The 16,713-nt window shown below is 44.0% G+C and overlaps 1 protein-coding gene across 1 annotated transcript; it reads right to left on the bottom strand.

Moving 5' to 3' along the window:
• Positions 1 to 884: 884 nt before the first annotated feature.
• On the bottom strand, positions 885 to 16,415 carry BLMH (bleomycin hydrolase). The gene is made up of 11 exons (XM_041482705.1): positions 16,194 to 16,415; positions 15,725 to 15,834; positions 14,906 to 15,047; positions 13,592 to 13,680; positions 12,218 to 12,310; positions 8,556 to 8,711; positions 7,890 to 8,048; positions 7,725 to 7,792; positions 7,216 to 7,333; positions 5,481 to 5,550; positions 885 to 1,874 (listed from the first exon to the last, which is right to left on the bottom strand). The coding sequence occupies exons 2-11, from the start codon at positions 15,800 to 15,802 to the stop codon at positions 1,723 to 1,725; spliced, it is 1,125 nt and encodes a 374-aa protein (XP_041338639.1). The 5' UTR covers positions 15,803 to 15,834; positions 16,194 to 16,415; the 3' UTR covers positions 885 to 1,722.
• Positions 16,416 to 16,713: the final 298 nt, after the last annotated feature.

Below are 16,713 nucleotides of genomic sequence, written 5' to 3'. Positions count from 1 at the left end.
TTCAACTGCCCCCAGAGGAAAAACCACAGCTCTCACCTTGGCATCTGCATTTCCCCCTCCCCTTCCCAATTCCACCATGGAAAGAACTTAGAAAATTGCAGGGCATGAAGGCAGCAGTGCTGCTGCCAGATTGGCTTCATTCCCCATAATGTGTTTCAGCCATGCGGATTTTCTGCGCTTGTTTGAAGGAAAGGAAAAAAAACCACAGTACTATTGTATAAAGTGTACAGGGAAATATCTGGGCAAGAACTGGGGAGATAAGCACAGGCTGGACAATACTTTAAAATACTGAAACCAACAAAAACTGGCTTGGAATCAGTTTTGAGTTTACCAACCTCAATCCTCATCAGTGCTACCACCAGCAACAAAAATGTCAGTTAAACTCTGGAGAAAAAGTTAATTCTCCTTGGTGGATATCATACTCATAGATAGCAGAGAGGAAACAGAAGAACTGGTGTTAAAGTCATAAGTAGAAAGAACTTGAAGGACTAAAATTGCTGACCTTTTGGGGGAGGAAAAAGCCCCCAAAACAACCCATGCATTAGTCATAATGAAAATATTGTGCATAGCAGAGCCTTCCAAGAGATCTGGCTCTGTGTCAGAGCCACCAGGGAGTACAAGAACTCTTTGCTTGCCTTCACTCAAGTGACAGCACAAAGTGGAGACTGTGCATGAGACCCCAAACGGGTCCCTGGAGGATCATCTGCTCCATCCCCCTGCCCAAAGGAGGATCAGCTCCACCAGTGCCATTTCTGACATTTCTGTACCCGTTTCTGCACCAGGTCTGTGATGGAGGCACCACACCCTCACTGCAGCTCACCAGCACCTTCCCATTCCATCAGCTCCAAGCACCTCTTTAAAAAAAGAAACCAGAACTGTCCCAGTCACTTTAGAAAGTGTTTATTCAAAAGCTTCATAGCACCATCTTGTTTTTTAAAACAACCAAATAAAATGCAGCAATTAAAACGTTGGTTTTTCTGTTGAGCATGACACTAACTCCACCTGTGAACATATTTATGGTTGTTCTTGCTAAAATAACTGAAAAATAGCGCTCCTGTGCACACAGACATAGCACTGGCCCCTGGGGGGGCTATCCAGTCCCAGCTCAATAATGGAAGAATAAAACCAAGTGGAACTGGATACCTCAAGGAAACCATTCCCCTTCCCCAATTCTGCTGGAAGAGAAAATTTTCTAAAGGTCATTTTTAGCAGTTTCAATTCATACATCCCCTCCAAAACTTGAGCAAAACTAAAACTGTAAATATATAATTTTTTTTTGGGGAAGTTCTTTTATAGAACAAGCCAGACCATAATTGGTTAATTATCTCAGTATGTTTGCTCTAACAATCACCTAACTATTAATTCTAAAGGGCCTTCAATGCCCATTTTTTCTAGGGAAAACATCAGTCAAGATAATTTTACTACATTACTACGCTGATTCGCATTAAAAATTTAAGGTAAAATCAAACTGCCATTGACAGCACTTATCATCTGCTTTCATTTTGAGGTTTGTTTTCCCTTTTCCCTTTTGAGTTTTGGAGCAGCCTGTCTGAGAGCTGGCACCAGTGAAGCGCTATTTCCCAAGGATCCTTAACTTACATTTCAGGAATAGGGACCAGGCCGAGGGCTCGGTCTCGTTATTGTTTGGCTATGGCTTCCAACTGCTGGAATTCTCTATTGCAGCTACTTCTGATGGCCATGGGGAGGCAAATGCTCCGTGCTTCACTTGGCCAAAGCCCCCATGGGGTCCCAGGCTGGCAGCACGATGGGCTCCTGCTGCATCACGGCCAGGATCTCCTCGGGCACGTGCTTCTTGTCCACCACCACCTCGTAGACGTACTCGGAGAACCAGTCGTCGGTCATGATCAGGTAACCTGAGGGAAAACAGCATCACAGCACAGAGCCACTGCAGGAAAGCAGCCACAGAGAAGCCTCACCTATGAGTGATGGATTAAACAGGGCCTGGTCATGCTGGTTGTCTCTCAAAACACAGCAAAAAATATCTCGAGGAAGTTAACATACAGGATGTACTCTGTGTGCACTGAAAGGTCAGGCAAGAAGCCCACCAGGAAAAACAAGAGCCAGAACATCCATAATTTATGTTTGCTCTGTTAAAATGGGCATTGAGAATATTCAAGGGAATTACAAAGCCTTTAAGACAGAATGTAACTTTATTTGAATCTCTTTGAGGCTTTAGAATTTTTCAGGTGAATAACAACCTGTTCTAAGAAAACTTTCTTGGTTTAGTTTTTGCAGTAAGAGGCAGCCACTGCTTTCCTCAAAGCCAATTAAATCACACTTAGGCTGCAGCAAATCCTAATTGTCTCCCTTAATATCAAAATGACAGAGAACACCCCTTAAACTGGGAGTGAAGGAAGCCACTTTAGAGGTTTTAAGCAGAGAGCTACCACTGGAAACGAGGTATTCCAGGTGAAATGGGAGTAAGAGTGGCTGTGAGAAAGGAAGTATTTAGGAGAGATGAGAAGGCTTTATGTAATAAAGTTCCTCGTGTCCTTATATTGAATCATCACACAATCAAATGAAACAAGAAAATGCCAAGGAATATGGACAATAAATGCATCTATCTCCACCATCTTGTTTCTAAAGCAAGAGATCAGATAATCCCATAAATTAAAACCCCTATCAACTGTAACCCGAGCTAGAAGCCATTTTGGAAACACTGCCAAAGGGAGCTGCCTTGATTATCCTCTCTTCAGGATATGAGTTCTTGGGACACACAAAAACCTCTCACTCCCAAGAGCCAACAAGTAATTGCACCCTGAGAGGATTAATGAACTCTGCCTCTGACATCCTGTCCCGGGGAGCTGATTGGGATCGCGGCGTCTGAGCGGGAGGAAGCGCCGAGCACGACTCCAGAACATGCAAATAGCTCGGGTTTGGAGAGGCCAGGGCAGTGCAGAGCCGCACACGCATCCCGCACACGCATCCCGCACACGCACCCCGCACACGCACCCCGCACACGCCTGGGAAGCCCCTCAAAGTCCCAAAAAGGGCCTCGGAGGAGCCACATTGTGCTTGTGCTGTAACTCCTGCCTGGGGAGAGCAAACAGTGCCTCCAGTCCCAGGGCACTTTTGGGATGAGAGACGCACAGACAGACACAGGGTGCCTACAGTTAAATCCTTGAAATGCCTTCCTGCAGGAGAGCAACAGCCAATACAAGACATGAAAAGCCCAAAGGGAGCTGATTTCTAGCTGGAGATGCATCCTAAAAAAGCTCCTTTCATGCCAAAACAAGCAGATGGACCCCTCTCCACAGTGTGATTTAGTACTCCCCTCTTCCTTGCTTTCAAAAAAAGATATCCGATGGGATAAGCTGGGTTCAAAGTTAGGTAATAACGTCCTGTGTGTCTGCAGAACAAAAGACTACTCAGAATAATTAAACTTGCCTGTGTGGCTGAAAAAGAGCCAACGAAACAGAAAGGAAATATTTGATTGGGAAGTGACTTTTTTACCTCAGAAAACAAGCAATGTTTGTCAGCAGCTGTGTTCATTCCTCGAGGAAAAACACACAGGGTTCCAGAAACACTTAGACAACAGATATCAATGTAATTACTAAATATTTAGGAGAGGCAAAGCTGGGCTGGTTCACAGGGGTTCCCTTTCTCCAGGAGAATCCACAAGATTTCAGTTCTGCCCACTCTGGAGTGTGAACATAAAACTGACTCCATCCCATATTTCCCAAACCAGCAGTCCCAATCTTTCCAGTCTTGAACCATTCCTGTCAGGGGAAACAAGTGGCACCTGGCACCCTGGAAAAACAGGGAACCCCACATGAAAAAAACCTGCTCTTTCCTCACAAAAAAGTAATTTCTTTGCTCATTGTTTGATGGCTCAAGTGCAGTCCCTGGAGTTCTGTTGCAGGCTGGACCCTTGGTCACCCTGTCCAAGAAATCCTGGGAGCTGGGGCTCACTCCTATCCCCACACCCAGCTGGGATGTGCCAAGTTTAGCATCATTCTTGGCTGGCTCTGCACTGATGTGGACTCTGGTTTCTTGTGCTGGACTTACCCAAGCACAGCTTCCCAACTCCTTAACAGGGCAGATAAGATAAAAATCTTAACTCTTATCACAGTGAGACACAGACTCAGTGGCACTGCAAGACAGCTCAGGCAAACTCTGAGTCCTCACCCTCCTACACAGCTACTACTGGACACTGCAGAGTGGAAAAGCAGGGCAGGAAGGAGAAGAAACCCCATCAAGTTGAGTCACAGTCCCTGAAGGGATTTAAATGATGTGGACATTTGGGGACCATGGTGCAGTGGGGACTTGGCAGTGCTGGGTGAACAGTTGGATTCTTTTAAACCTTAAAAGGGTTTTAGCATCCTAAATTGTTCTGTGACCCTCAGTTACCTCTTCCAGAGTTTGGGAAGGAGCCCTGGGGGACATGTCCCATTGCCTTTTGCTCCAGAGCAGCTCATTTGGTCATACCCAAGAAAATCATTCAGGGATTCAGCTCCCTGAAAACCAGTCTGAAATAGAGGCAAGCCTCCCAATTCTGATGGGATTTCTTGTCTTTTCCAGGGAATTCCCACAGCAAAACAAAGCACAGTCAGGGAGCAAGACTTTCCAGAGAGCAGGGTGTCCCCTGGTACAAGGCAGATAAGGGACAGTGACTCACCCTGCAAAGTCCACACAGATGCCACGGGGACAAGACAGGGCAGGGTTTGTTCAAGTCTCTCTGGGCTCCTGTTTTATTTCAAAGGAACAGCCAGCTCCTCTTACACAGCTCTGGACCTCACTCCTGAGAGGTGAGTGTGGATTTGGGTGCTGCAGCCCAGCAGGCACCACTTGTAGCAGTGTCAGGGTTCAGCTGCTGCCCTGTGCCATTGATGTTACCTCAGCATTGATTTGGCTTCTTTAATTAATCCAACATCCCAAAGAACATTTCACTGCTGTCATATTGCTGAGCCTTGAAGGCTGAACATCAACAGTTTCATTGTTTTGTCAAGTTTGAAGATTTTTATTGGAGTACTTTGCTGTGAACGGACACAGTTAACTCAGAACAGAAACTACTGCAAGACCAAGAGGGTACAACATAAATTAAGACACTTCCAAGAATATTCTATGTTTTCCTCTGAGTTGTTCATGTTATTGAAAAGCTTATAAATAAGACCACATCCTAAAACAGAGTTCTCCAAAAATAATCTATTCCCAGAAGAAAACCAAGACATCCTGGGAAAGTTCTGCCATACCAAATCTTACAAGCATAACATTTGGGATTAATGTGCAGCAGAAAAATGTGGCCAACAGTGACTTATTCCTGGGGACACAGAGTCTGGCCTGGCACACTCACCACTGAGGCTGTGCCATGGCTGAGCCCACATCTGGCCTGTCTCACTCAGAAGATAATAAAAATCATGGAGTTCTCCTCCACTCCATGTAGGAAAAGCTGCCTGATTGTCCTTGCCACATCCTTATTTCCAAACATTCAGCTTTCTGCTCTCATGACTATAAATTACCTTTATTGCCACGGTCTTCACCCCAGGAGTTTTCCACTCTCCATTTTTCAAATGCATCTTCTTGCCCATCCTGTGCCAAAACAAGCCCATGACAGTCAGTGGTGAAGGAGAGGCCACACCTGAGCAGGCAACCCCATCCAAATCCAGCACCAGGAACACACAGAGCTCCACTCTGAGGAGTCCCAAGGGTTTCTTGCTAATGGCTGGAGAAATGCCATTTTATAAAATACTCATCTATCTACTTAGATAAAATGTGGTGAAGAGAGTCTGCAATCAATATTGATTTCATCAGGCAGCCAAAAGTTAACTAAATTCTAGTTTGGACTTAACTGACTCACAGAATTTAAGCTGGTGTCCCTGCTTCCCATCAGGGAGTGAGGGAAATTAAACACAGGATGAACAACTCGCCTGAGCTGGGAATCAGAGGAAAGGAAGAAGGAACTGTCAGAATTCACAGTGGTAAGAGCAAGTGCAAGCCCTTGAAGAATCCAGCTGAAGGACACAGCTCCAAGTCTGGTGCTGTGCAATTAAAATATTTTAATACAAAAAACTAACCTGAAAAACACCCCATAAATTCATTTTTAATATTGAATGGAATATTGCTGTAATGCTTCTATTCTCCCTTGAAAAGAGAGAACAGTCCTTAAGATGGGACACTCGAGAACTTCCAGACCAAGGATGTCAACTCTGGATGCTCTCAGATTAAAACTGGGAGGAGCACATTGATGTACAGCAACTTTTAAACCAAAAGGTGCATTTAATCCACATCAATTTTTCATGTTGTAAAATTGTAATAGGATTTTTTTTTAAATCTTCAAAGCTTTTTTAAAAAAAAGTAAGTAAATCCAAAATATTATGTTTTACAACTCAGTTTCTCAAAGCACCTTCAGGTTAAGGTTTTTAAGTACCAACTACAAAGTTTTCCTTGTTTTTCAGTTAGATATTTACAGAAATGTTTGTGCAATCTGATACACAATGGAAGTGTTAAGAGCTCAGAATGCAGAAAACAGGAAAAAATGATACTGAGCTGTAAAAAGTAACTTGGAACATTTTTATGACTCAGCAGTCCCATCTCAAGTCTCAAAACTCCACAGCTCAGGCAAACTTTTTCAGTGCTATGCAAGCTGTTATTTCTCAAGCCAAGGTCAAGCTGGACAGGAAGAGATCACTTCAAAGAAACTTTAATAATGACAGCTTCTGGAAATAAATGGAAACATCAACTTTGCAGATAACCCCGAGGTGTAAGTTTTTGTATGCTTCTTTTGACTTCCTTATGTGCTTTGTGATGGTGCCAGGAGCAGATCTAGCTGTGGATTCATCTCAGCCTGCTGTCTGCCACAGAGCTGTGCTGGACACCACTTCCCTTCCCTAATCAGAGGTCAGAGATCACATGCCAGGGAGCTGCAGGAGGTTAACCCTGCTGCAAAGTGCCTCCTGCCAGCATTTTAACAGGAGCTTCAGGCTCTAAACCAGACTGGGTTGGCCATGCAGTGGTTGTCCAATCCAAGTTTGTGGGTAAAAGGAAAGAAGTCCTTTGACATGTATAAAATTCTTCCCTCCTTGTTAAATATTTATAGTTCTGAACACTCAGACACAAACACAAAGGGAATAAACAACCAGGCCTTGTGCACCACAGGGATGTGGCACACTCTGAGTGAGCCCAGGACACAAAGAAGCTCCCAGGATATTCCAAGACATCCCTGCCAGCACCAGAACTCCAGGAGGGAGACTCTACCTTCTCAGTGACAGCTGTCAGGACCATGGCATGGGTCATCAGGGATTCCCCAAAGATCAATCGTTCTGCTTTGTTCATGTTCTTGATGGAGACACCAAACACCAGCTCATGATTAAATCTAGCAGAAAGACAAATAAGCCCCATGAGAAAGGATGCAGGGGGAGTTCTAAGTCAGGGAATCAGGAGACTGCCCTGTGCCAGGAGCCACTGCACAGGTGTACGAGTTCAACCAATTTTAATGTCAGAATAAATGCAAAACCTGAGCCCTTCAGGAGTTTCTCTCACCATATATTAGACATTTAAATAAGTAAGAATATTTAACAACTACTCATAGTGCATCTTTAAAGGATTCGGATTAAATTAACAAGTAAAAAAAATTTTTCTGCTGCTGGATTACTTAAATGTATTCTTTTGGGGTATAAAGTCCAAAGTATGTAGAAAGGACTAAAGGACTGTTCATGTCCTCACTGAGTATCCCAAATGACAGTCTGGTTTGATTCTCTACTCACATATTCAGGTCATTGATTCCCAGCTTGCCATAGAAGTGCTTTGCCACATCACAGCCAAACCACACAGCCTGCAAAGAGAAGGAAGGGTCATGTCTGGGCCAAATCCCAGGAGTTTTACACAGCACGGGCTGCACTGTGCCATCCACAAAGGGAAACCAAACCCACCTCGCCGTCCTTAATAGATGCTGCAGCCAATTTCTTCAGGACCTCCACAGGCTGGTTGTTGTAGAGAGTTTTCCTCCCTCCAGCCATGTTGCCCAGGTACTCCACTGTGTAGAGCCTGTTGTAGGGATTCTGGGGTCGAGGATCGTTCACTAGACAAATCTGCCAAAAAACCAAGATGTCATAAAATAAGGTGCAACATAACTGAAATCCTTGAACATTGAATCTAGAAGGATTTCAGGGAATGGCTTTTGTCCCAACCAGCTGTCTGCCCCATTAGCAAACAAGCCACTTGGCTAAAATAAGAGGTTTCTTAAGGTTGTGTTTGTTGGGTTTTTTTTGCTTTGTTTCACAAGTTCACCTCGTAACTGTGGCACAGCAGTTCTGTGTGTTATTCCTTCTCTAATGTCTGCCTTATGACCTATTACAACTGATTAGATCATTGCATATTTTATCATTACAAAACCATCGTGGACTGCAACACAAGATCCCAGATAATTGAAGGGCAGAGCACAAACAGCACAACAGGGAGAATAAACACACCGACTTGGGCAAGCAGTGCCCATCCCAGGTGCTGCAGCTACAGGGGGGACAGACACTGGCAACAGTGGAAAATCAGTGGCTTAGCAGCAAAAAAGGAGGCCTTGGAAAGTCTTCAGCATCCCCAACCTTGTCCTCCATGTTGAAGTAAGGCTTCACATGCTCGTTGTAGAACTGCACCGGGGTCATGGGGCCGTATTTGTGGTAGTTCTTCTCCTTATCCCGGAACTCCCAGCAGAAAGTCTCCGGAGGGCTGCCCAGGCAAGTGCTCACTATTCTGAATACCTGCCAGAGAAGCAAACAGCTGTGAGCCTGCTGGAACATGCAGCTGTGCCTCTCCTACCACAGCAATGCCACTGGAGCATGGATTCCTCCATGTGAGAAACGAGATCTTAACGGTCGCTTTTGAACACAGACACAAACACACACATCAATTATCTGCATTCAGCCCCTGAAATCTTGGTGTTTCAGCAGTTCAAAACCGATCTGAAAGGCCTCAGGAAAATCAAGAGAGCTTCCTTCTCCACCCTCACACTGCATGTTGTCAGGCAAACCACCAGGCAAAACAGAAGCTTACTGATTCCAGGTTATCCTAGGAATGAAGCAGCCCAAAGCAAAAAACAGGACACTTCCCAGCCTTGCTACAACATGTCATAAGTAATTCTGAAGGTCCTCCAACACTGCCACAGAAACTTTATCAAATTGATTCTCTAAAGGCTTGATCATTCAGCATCACCTGTTCCACCAGGTGGTTTGCCCCATGCAGAGACAAACCAGACCTTTTAATGTGGGCATTTTATCCCAGTGTGTCCCCTGCACTAATTCATTTTTTATTGTAATGTTCATTTGGATTTCAAAGATGGGCCTTTGCTTCTTCTCAAAACCCCACAATAATCTCATCTCTTTTAATACATTTAACAACATGTGCTTAGGGCTGAGCTGGCAGGTTATTCAATTTAATTCCATCTCCCTGCCTGCTGCCTGTGACATCCTTTGCAGCTGGCAGCTATCTTTGGATTTTTAGCACAAAAAGTTGACCAGATTTCAAGTCATCAGTCTCCCTGTAAATCAGAATATAAAGCTGCACTTCAGAACCACTACTGTACTTTCTCACAGGGCTTATCAGAAAATGTGCCAACACTGGCAGTGTAACCACACAAGTGTCTTTAAAGATACAGAGCAGGACCTGCCACAGCTACTCTGGGGACAGGGAATTTAATCACAGTTAAACAGGTTTGAATCTGTTTTATTTCAGCTGACACTGATGTTCAGCTCTGTCCATGCCCTGAGCACAAGTCTCTTCCTTGCAAGGAACCATCAGGTTATTTAAAAAGAAGAGGAGAGGGAGTAAAATCTCAGCTGCACCTTCTGCACTGGGATCCAGCTCCTGTGGTCTGTGCCAGCCTTCCCAGCCTGGCAGGCCTCACTCTTACACAGCAGAATAGACACAATACCTTTCCCAAAGCTGTTTAACTCTTTCTGGAGCTGATCCATAAGAACTGGCTGTATGTTCATGTGCTCTTTGTGCTGGCAGCAAAAGCAGTGCAATGCTCCTGCTAAATAAAGGTATTCTTGCTCTGAGCAATTTAAGAAAACAAGTGAAAAGATTAATTACAGGGTGAAACAAGGGTGTGGGCATAAGGCTTCTACTGCAGGAACTCACACATTTCTCAATAAATATGGTAAAGAGCAAATATAAACCCCTGAACTACTATAAATATTTAATTTTGCACAGACTGCACAAAAGGTACCGTTTGCTGTGGCTACACCCACATTACCTCAGATAACCACAAGCACTGAGAGATGAGGCATGAACACAAAATAAGCAAGAAAAATGCAGAAAAGGAGAGCAGCAACCAAATGGGCTCCAGCCAGAGGAAGGAAAATGATGGAGACAGAAATCTCCAGTGAACAGAGGCACTGGAGCCTGGAATGGCCTCCCTCAATTGTTTTGCTACCACACCCAACATAGGCCCTCTCTTCATATCTCACAAGCTTCCTCTACAAAGAAATAAAATAAGCATATTTAAACTAAAAGGTGACTTACATTGCCCTAGTGACAAATAGAATCAAGATAAGACAGAGTGGCACGTGCTAAACCCCAAAACGAATGAGGAGGGGGAAAGGAGGACACTCCTGATAAGGAAAAGTCTCCAAAGAGAACAGCAGAGGATGAAAAATTCTATCAAATGAACTGCACTGATTTCAGCTTCTGACCCGCTGTGCAATGGTTTGATAAGAATGTTTATACAGTTCTGGAGTGAATATTTAATCCCATGTTCAACAGCAATTGGCCCATTTCAGCTGAGTGTTGCTCCCTGCAGGAGTAAACCAAGATTTACTATGCAAATAGAACCTCCCAAAACAAAACCAAGCTCTGCTTTGCCACACAAATAACAGAGGCAACACCACTCATACACATCTAAACACATGCAAACCACCTTCACTACTGCAGGAGAAAATGCCTTGTTAACCTCAGAGAATTAAGCACAACCATTTACAGAACAGACAAACTGCAATGAGTTCAGAACCTTTCATGTCGGTTCCAGGATCTCTTGTCAGAGGGCAAGAAGCTCTAAATAAATGAGAAACATTTAGCAGTGAACTCTTTGTCCCTGCCCTAAGAATGACCATCTCTAGGAAGCTTTTGATGTTTGCTGCAGAATCCCCCAAGGGCCTTTGGACACACACTGCATGTAAATTACATTAATTCACCTTTGAACTAAGTGCAGATTGGCAACATTCTGGGGTAGGCTCAAAGCACAGCATTCTTAAGGCATGAATTTCACAACAGTTTTGATGAAACCCAAGGAACAGAAGTCAGTTTTCTTCTTTTACCCTAACCTTAAAATTAGATAAAAAGAAGCTACAGAATTTTACATGAAGTGCAAAGATGAATTTTCCAAAACCCAAAACAACACATTAATATGGAACTAAAACTCTACAGAGATAGCCCAAGGTAGGTTCTGCCTAACAGTGATGTTCAGTGGATTGCAGAAAAAGCTAACACACAACACCAAAACATTTGATTTCTTGGTTCATCTAAAGACATACATTTAACCACTGAGTCACCTGGCATTGTATGTTTGAGAAATAATTTAAATACATACTTTTTTAAAGTGCATGGACTCAGTCACACTAAAACAGTCCCAAGTTTAAGTTATTTTTGGCAGTTTAAGAATCAAGTATCAGCAGCACAGAATGAGATAAATGATGTGGGTTTGTGTGAGCAGGAGGAGGTTCAGGCACTGCAGACACACTAACAGCGATGGAGTCAGTTCACAGCCAAAACCATGCTGCAATTCTTTCCTCTGCTGCCCCCAGGACGAGCCCTCAGCTGGGCTCAGCCTTGTGCAGACACCTCCCTTTTGTGGTTCTTCTCTGCTCTCTTGTGGGGAATCCTTGCACAACACTTGTGCTACAAGATTGGCATTCAAAGCCATCAGAATGCAAATTTCAACCTTTCCTGTTATTTCTAAGAGCCTGACAGGCCACTCTTTTGATCTCTCAAGGGACAAAATGCTGCTTTTCCTACAGCAAGGGACAGATGGCTGTAAAATATCATCATTCTGAAACCTATGGATCCAAAATATTTGTCTGGAAGGATTAGAAAAACTCAAAATTAAGTAAGCAACAAACCACTGCAAAACAAATTCACTTGAACCAAAACCACTTCGTTAAGCAACAAGAGGCACTTGTTTAGGCTGATCCAACAGCTACACAACAAAAGTAAGGAATCTCATCCATTCCAGCCCTGTGTGCCAAGATTCATGTCACACCAGTTTATTTACCTCTTCTATCATCATGTCCATGGCAGCACAAAGTTCTCCTTTGCTTCCTCCACTTTCCACCATATTTCTTAGCCTCAAACAGTATTCTCTCATCTGTTTAAAGAGAAAATCACTTTGTTATAAAGGGTGTGAAAGGTGTCACCTGATCATTTTCAGGACTTCCCATCTGCTTGTTTCAAGCACCTATTTTATTCTTCACAACATGTATGAAAATACCTTTCAGAAGTGTCATTAGAGATTAATTCATTACAAAATAACAAGATAATTGAATGCTGTTGAAGTAAAATACAACCAAAAAATTAACAAACAGTCACAATTCAATTACCATTTCCAACCACTGATGTGAGGCTTGCAGCCATTAAGCTCTTAAAGCTTGATTTCCCTCAGTCCCATAAGTGATGCCACAACATCCACACACACCAGCACGTCTGTGACTCACAGAACACACTTTCTTCATACTGTCACATTTATTTTGCAATTCTAATGCATAATTGATCTCTTGGCTGATGAAAAGAAAGGGGCATTTCCCCACTGCATGCACAGCTGCAGTCAGAGCAGCACAAGCTTCCCATTAGTGTCACCATCCATAAGGGCAGGAACGGTGATGGGGCTCCCTCGGGACCAGCTGCTTTGCCATGCTCAGGATTAGAACAACATTAACAACATTTAAAATGTCCAAGCTCATTCCACCACGTATTTTGCATTTTTTATGTGGATTTCAGCAGGCAGTTCTCCCTGAGTATGCAGCATATGAACTGGAAAAAATGTAGCAAACTGTAAAAAATGTTTTAATTGCCTTTTTCATCTAGCTACCTACACCAGCCTCTTCCCAGGCTAATTCATTTCTGCAGTTCAGGGAGTGAGTTAACACCTTCCTTCAGACAAAGCTGTGCACTTCTATACTGAAAGCTGATTTTTAACACGCAGTGTTTTTAAAATACTTTTTTTTTTTCGTCCATCTTTTTCACCACATTTGGCAGTCATTTCTAGAAACCTTGGCACACAGGGAGATGAGATACTGAAAGGGTGGGAAAGAGACACTTAGACACCATGTGCTGGTTTTGCACAAACATTTTAGCAGCCACATGTCAAGAAATCTTTGGAAATCTGAGGATTAAGAATAACTGCTACTAAAACCACAAAAGGTACTTTCAAACTACTGAAGCCTGACAATGGACATCTTCCATGATCTCACCTTCCTGCGCCATGTTTCAAGATTAACATCAGACTTTGCTGAGACTTTAGGCTGCTTGTAAATAAATTTAAGTTGCTGAGATGCACTTAACACTTTGGTCAGGAAGGATAAGGTGGTGAGGAACATTTGGAGCAGGTTCATTCTCCTCCCTTAAGTTTTATAATCTAAATCAATTTTACCTTATGATTCAAGATCTCGTTCATCCTTCTGGTAGCCTCTGTGGTGTGAGACTCTGGGAAGTATTTCTTGGGGACCACACCATACTTCTCTAAATAAATAAAACTACAGGTTAACAATTGGCTTTTTCACACAATAGATGCTCCTACTGCTCATACCCATATGAAAGGTAAAGAGAGTTTGGGTTTGTGCAGAGATTATAACAGAAAGGCTCTTACTTAAAGGTTACAAGTACCCAAAGTTTACTTTTTAATTTGTGACTGAATCTTGACCTCTGATCTGCATTCCACAAGGATCCCAGAACATGGAATCCCTGGACTACTCAGTATTATTTAACTCAACATTTAAAAGTTCTGAATTAATTAGTGCTTTAGGAAGTCCTGTTCACCAGGAAAAAAAAATCTTGATTACTTTAAAATTAATCTCCTGAAATACTTTCTAAAGAACTGGGCCTCCTGTGAATCACTCCATGTAAATTATCTAAGGTTAAAACTGACTTCCCAGTCTCCTTTCCTCCTAAACATTTATAAAACACCAGCAGCAGCTCATGGCTTCCTGCATTAGAGTACCACTCACAGATCTCACCATGCAAGGCTCTGGATGTAACAGCAGCCAAATTCTCTGCCCTGATTAAGTATTTATAGCAATGGGATGAGGAAAAAAGGAACCTCCAGGCTTCAAAGAAACAAATTCCTTTTGTGATTCTAAATCTGTATTATTGCCTTGTTGATTTACAAAGGTATCTCATTGTTTCACAACACAAATGAGAGCAAGTGCTGGTGTAATTAAGTATCTCCAGCAGCGTAGGATCCTGTTCCTGCTGGAGCTTTGTAAGACCAGCAGTGCCACATTCCACATCAATTCCTTCTCACTGATCTTTACACCAACTTCAGGCTGCAATTCCAAGTAGTTGTGCTTTGTAAACACACCCAGGTCCAGCAGGGGCTTTTCCCTCACCATGTGCCCTAAAGACTGTACATGGCTATAAATAAATGATGTTGAATTGATGACTGGAGGAAAAGGGGATTGAATCCTTTCATTAAGCTAAAAGTCAGGGCTATCTAATTATTTGTTGATCATCTGAGCTTTTATCATCAACAGGACTATGCAAAAGTGATGCCAGACAAGATTTAAGCCCAATATTTATCATCTGGCCACAAAAAAGTCTTTAACTAAAAAAAAATACAGTGGTTAATGCCATCGTGTGCCTTAGCCAATTCCCAGGTCTCAAGCTCAGTTTTTCATTCTATTCCATTCCCCATTTCTCAAAGCAGGCTGCAGTTTCAGCAGGGGCTCCTTGTGACCAGTTCTCTCACCAATAATGTTGACCAGCATATCCCACTGTCCACCGTCATTCGTGGGGTTGGAGAGCAGGAACTGCACCAGTCTTCCTTCCACTGGCTCCTTTTTCTGAGCTGTTTCCACAAAGGCATTTAAAAAGTAGTAACAACGCTCAACCTGAAACACACAGATAAAAAAAACCTCAACCCTTTCAAGTCTGAGACATTATGCATTAATTAATTGCTGAGTATTCAGTTTTTTGCAAGCACAGAATAGATGAAGCAACTTTCTGCTCATCCAATGAGGTCCTCATTTTCCCCTCCAGCATTCCAGGGGCTACCCTAGAAAATTCTTTGTTAGAGCAAATATTTAGGAGTGACTTCACAGAGAGCTTGATGATAGGGGAACAGGAAATGGGGAGCAGAAGTTATGCAATGAAGCCTGACCCAAACTAGCACTAGATTTGCTTCACTTCCCTTAGGGGTGAGAAGCAGGCACACAGCTCACCCATCAGGTCACGAGCACAACTGAAACCACAGAGCTACAGTCACGTTTGCCCTGAACACCAACAAGTAACTTCTGAAATACACAGAACTCTTGGGAAAAAAAAAACAAAAACAAAAAAACAAAAAACAAACAACTACTTCTACTACTCCAAAACATCAACACCTTGACAACTTTCTTCTCAAGCTGAAAGTCCCACTGTGCTTGACCACCTGCATTTAAAACACATTTTTAAGGAACTTTTGAAGTTTCTTCTCATAATGCTAAAACAATGCAGGCTGAAAGAAGTTCTGTCCCAACACTAACACCTGATTGCATAAGCAATCCTACAACAACCTACATGACTGTACCTTATCCCAGAAAAAGAGATAGGACTGGCTGAACTCAAACTCTTCAATGTTGTATTTCTTCATGAAAGGAAGACGCATTGCGTTGAGGCAGGAAAAGATCCAGCATCTCCCTGAGAGATCAAAGGAACACGAATTAAACTGGAACACCTGTGCTCAGGAGCTGCACAACGATTTCTTTTACCACGAGATTCATGACACAGTTCCGCCTCGAGCCTTTGGCTGGGCTTCTGCAACACCAAAAAGCTCTGGAGGTGTTCTGAAATCTTTCATTGCAAGCCCATCTCTCAGTTACACCACGCAGAAGGGAAAAGAGGCAAACGCTGAAAGTCTAAAGTGTGTTATTAACTCAGGGGGATGCTGCAGGAACTCGACTTTTCCCCAAAGCCCGGACAAAGGGCTCTGGAGCAGCAACCTCTCCCAGGAGCACAATCAGCGTTAGGAGCCAGCCCCCGGCCCCGACCGCCCTTACCGGAGTTCTTCTGGTTGGTGACGGGCTTGCCCTCGGCGGGCACGGCGTGCTGGAACACCTGCACCGTGTCCTGCACCACCTGCCGCTGCAGGCACACCTCCAGCGGGTCGTTGCATGTCGCCACGTTCTGGGCCAGCAGGAACTGCGGCTCGGCCCGCAGCCGCCGAGTGAAGGCGACGGCCTTCTCCGTGCTCAGCCCTGCGGGACAGCGGGACACGGTCACCGCCGGGGCACCGTCACGGCCGGCCCCGCACGCCGGTAACACACACCCCCGGTGTAAGTAACGGTGAGGATCCCGTCATCCCTGCCCATAGCCCCGGTAAGGTCCCCGAACGCCTCGCTCTCCGCGGTAATTCCCCCCCGCCCGATGTATTGCTGAAGTATCCATGAGTCTCCCACCCCCCGGACTACATACCCGCGGTAAGGGCCGGTAACCCCCTCCCTACCCCGGGAATTTCCGTCCCCTGACCCACCCCTGGCAGCGATCCCTGACAACGACCCCTCACACGGACCGTGGCAG

The sequence above is a fragment of the Pyrgilauda ruficollis genome, unplaced genomic scaffold, assembly GCF_017590135.1.
Source record: "Pyrgilauda ruficollis isolate IOZ18807 unplaced genomic scaffold, ASM1759013v1 scaffold59, whole genome shotgun sequence".
NCBI classification, from domain to species: Eukaryota; Metazoa; Chordata; class Aves; order Passeriformes; family Passeridae; genus Pyrgilauda; species Pyrgilauda ruficollis.
Note: the sequence above shows the minus strand (reverse complement) of the source record. Positions and strands in the feature narration are given on the sequence as shown.

What these genes read in the sequence shown, in the direction of transcription:
- BLMH (XM_041482705.1), bottom strand. Translation starts at nt 15,802, where the DNA reads ATGCGTCTTCCTTTCATGAAGAAATACAACATTGAAGAGTTTGAGTTC. An exon ending in TGGACATGATGATAGAAGAG is followed by an intron (nt 8,712 to 12,217) that starts GTAAATAAACTG and finishes CTTCTCTGGCAG; the next exon opens with GTATTCAGAATAGTGAGCAC. An exon ending in GGAATCAATGACCTGAATAT is followed by an intron (nt 7,334 to 7,724) that starts GTGAGTAGAGAA and finishes TCTTTCTGCTAG; the next exon opens with ATTTAATCATGAGCTGGTGT.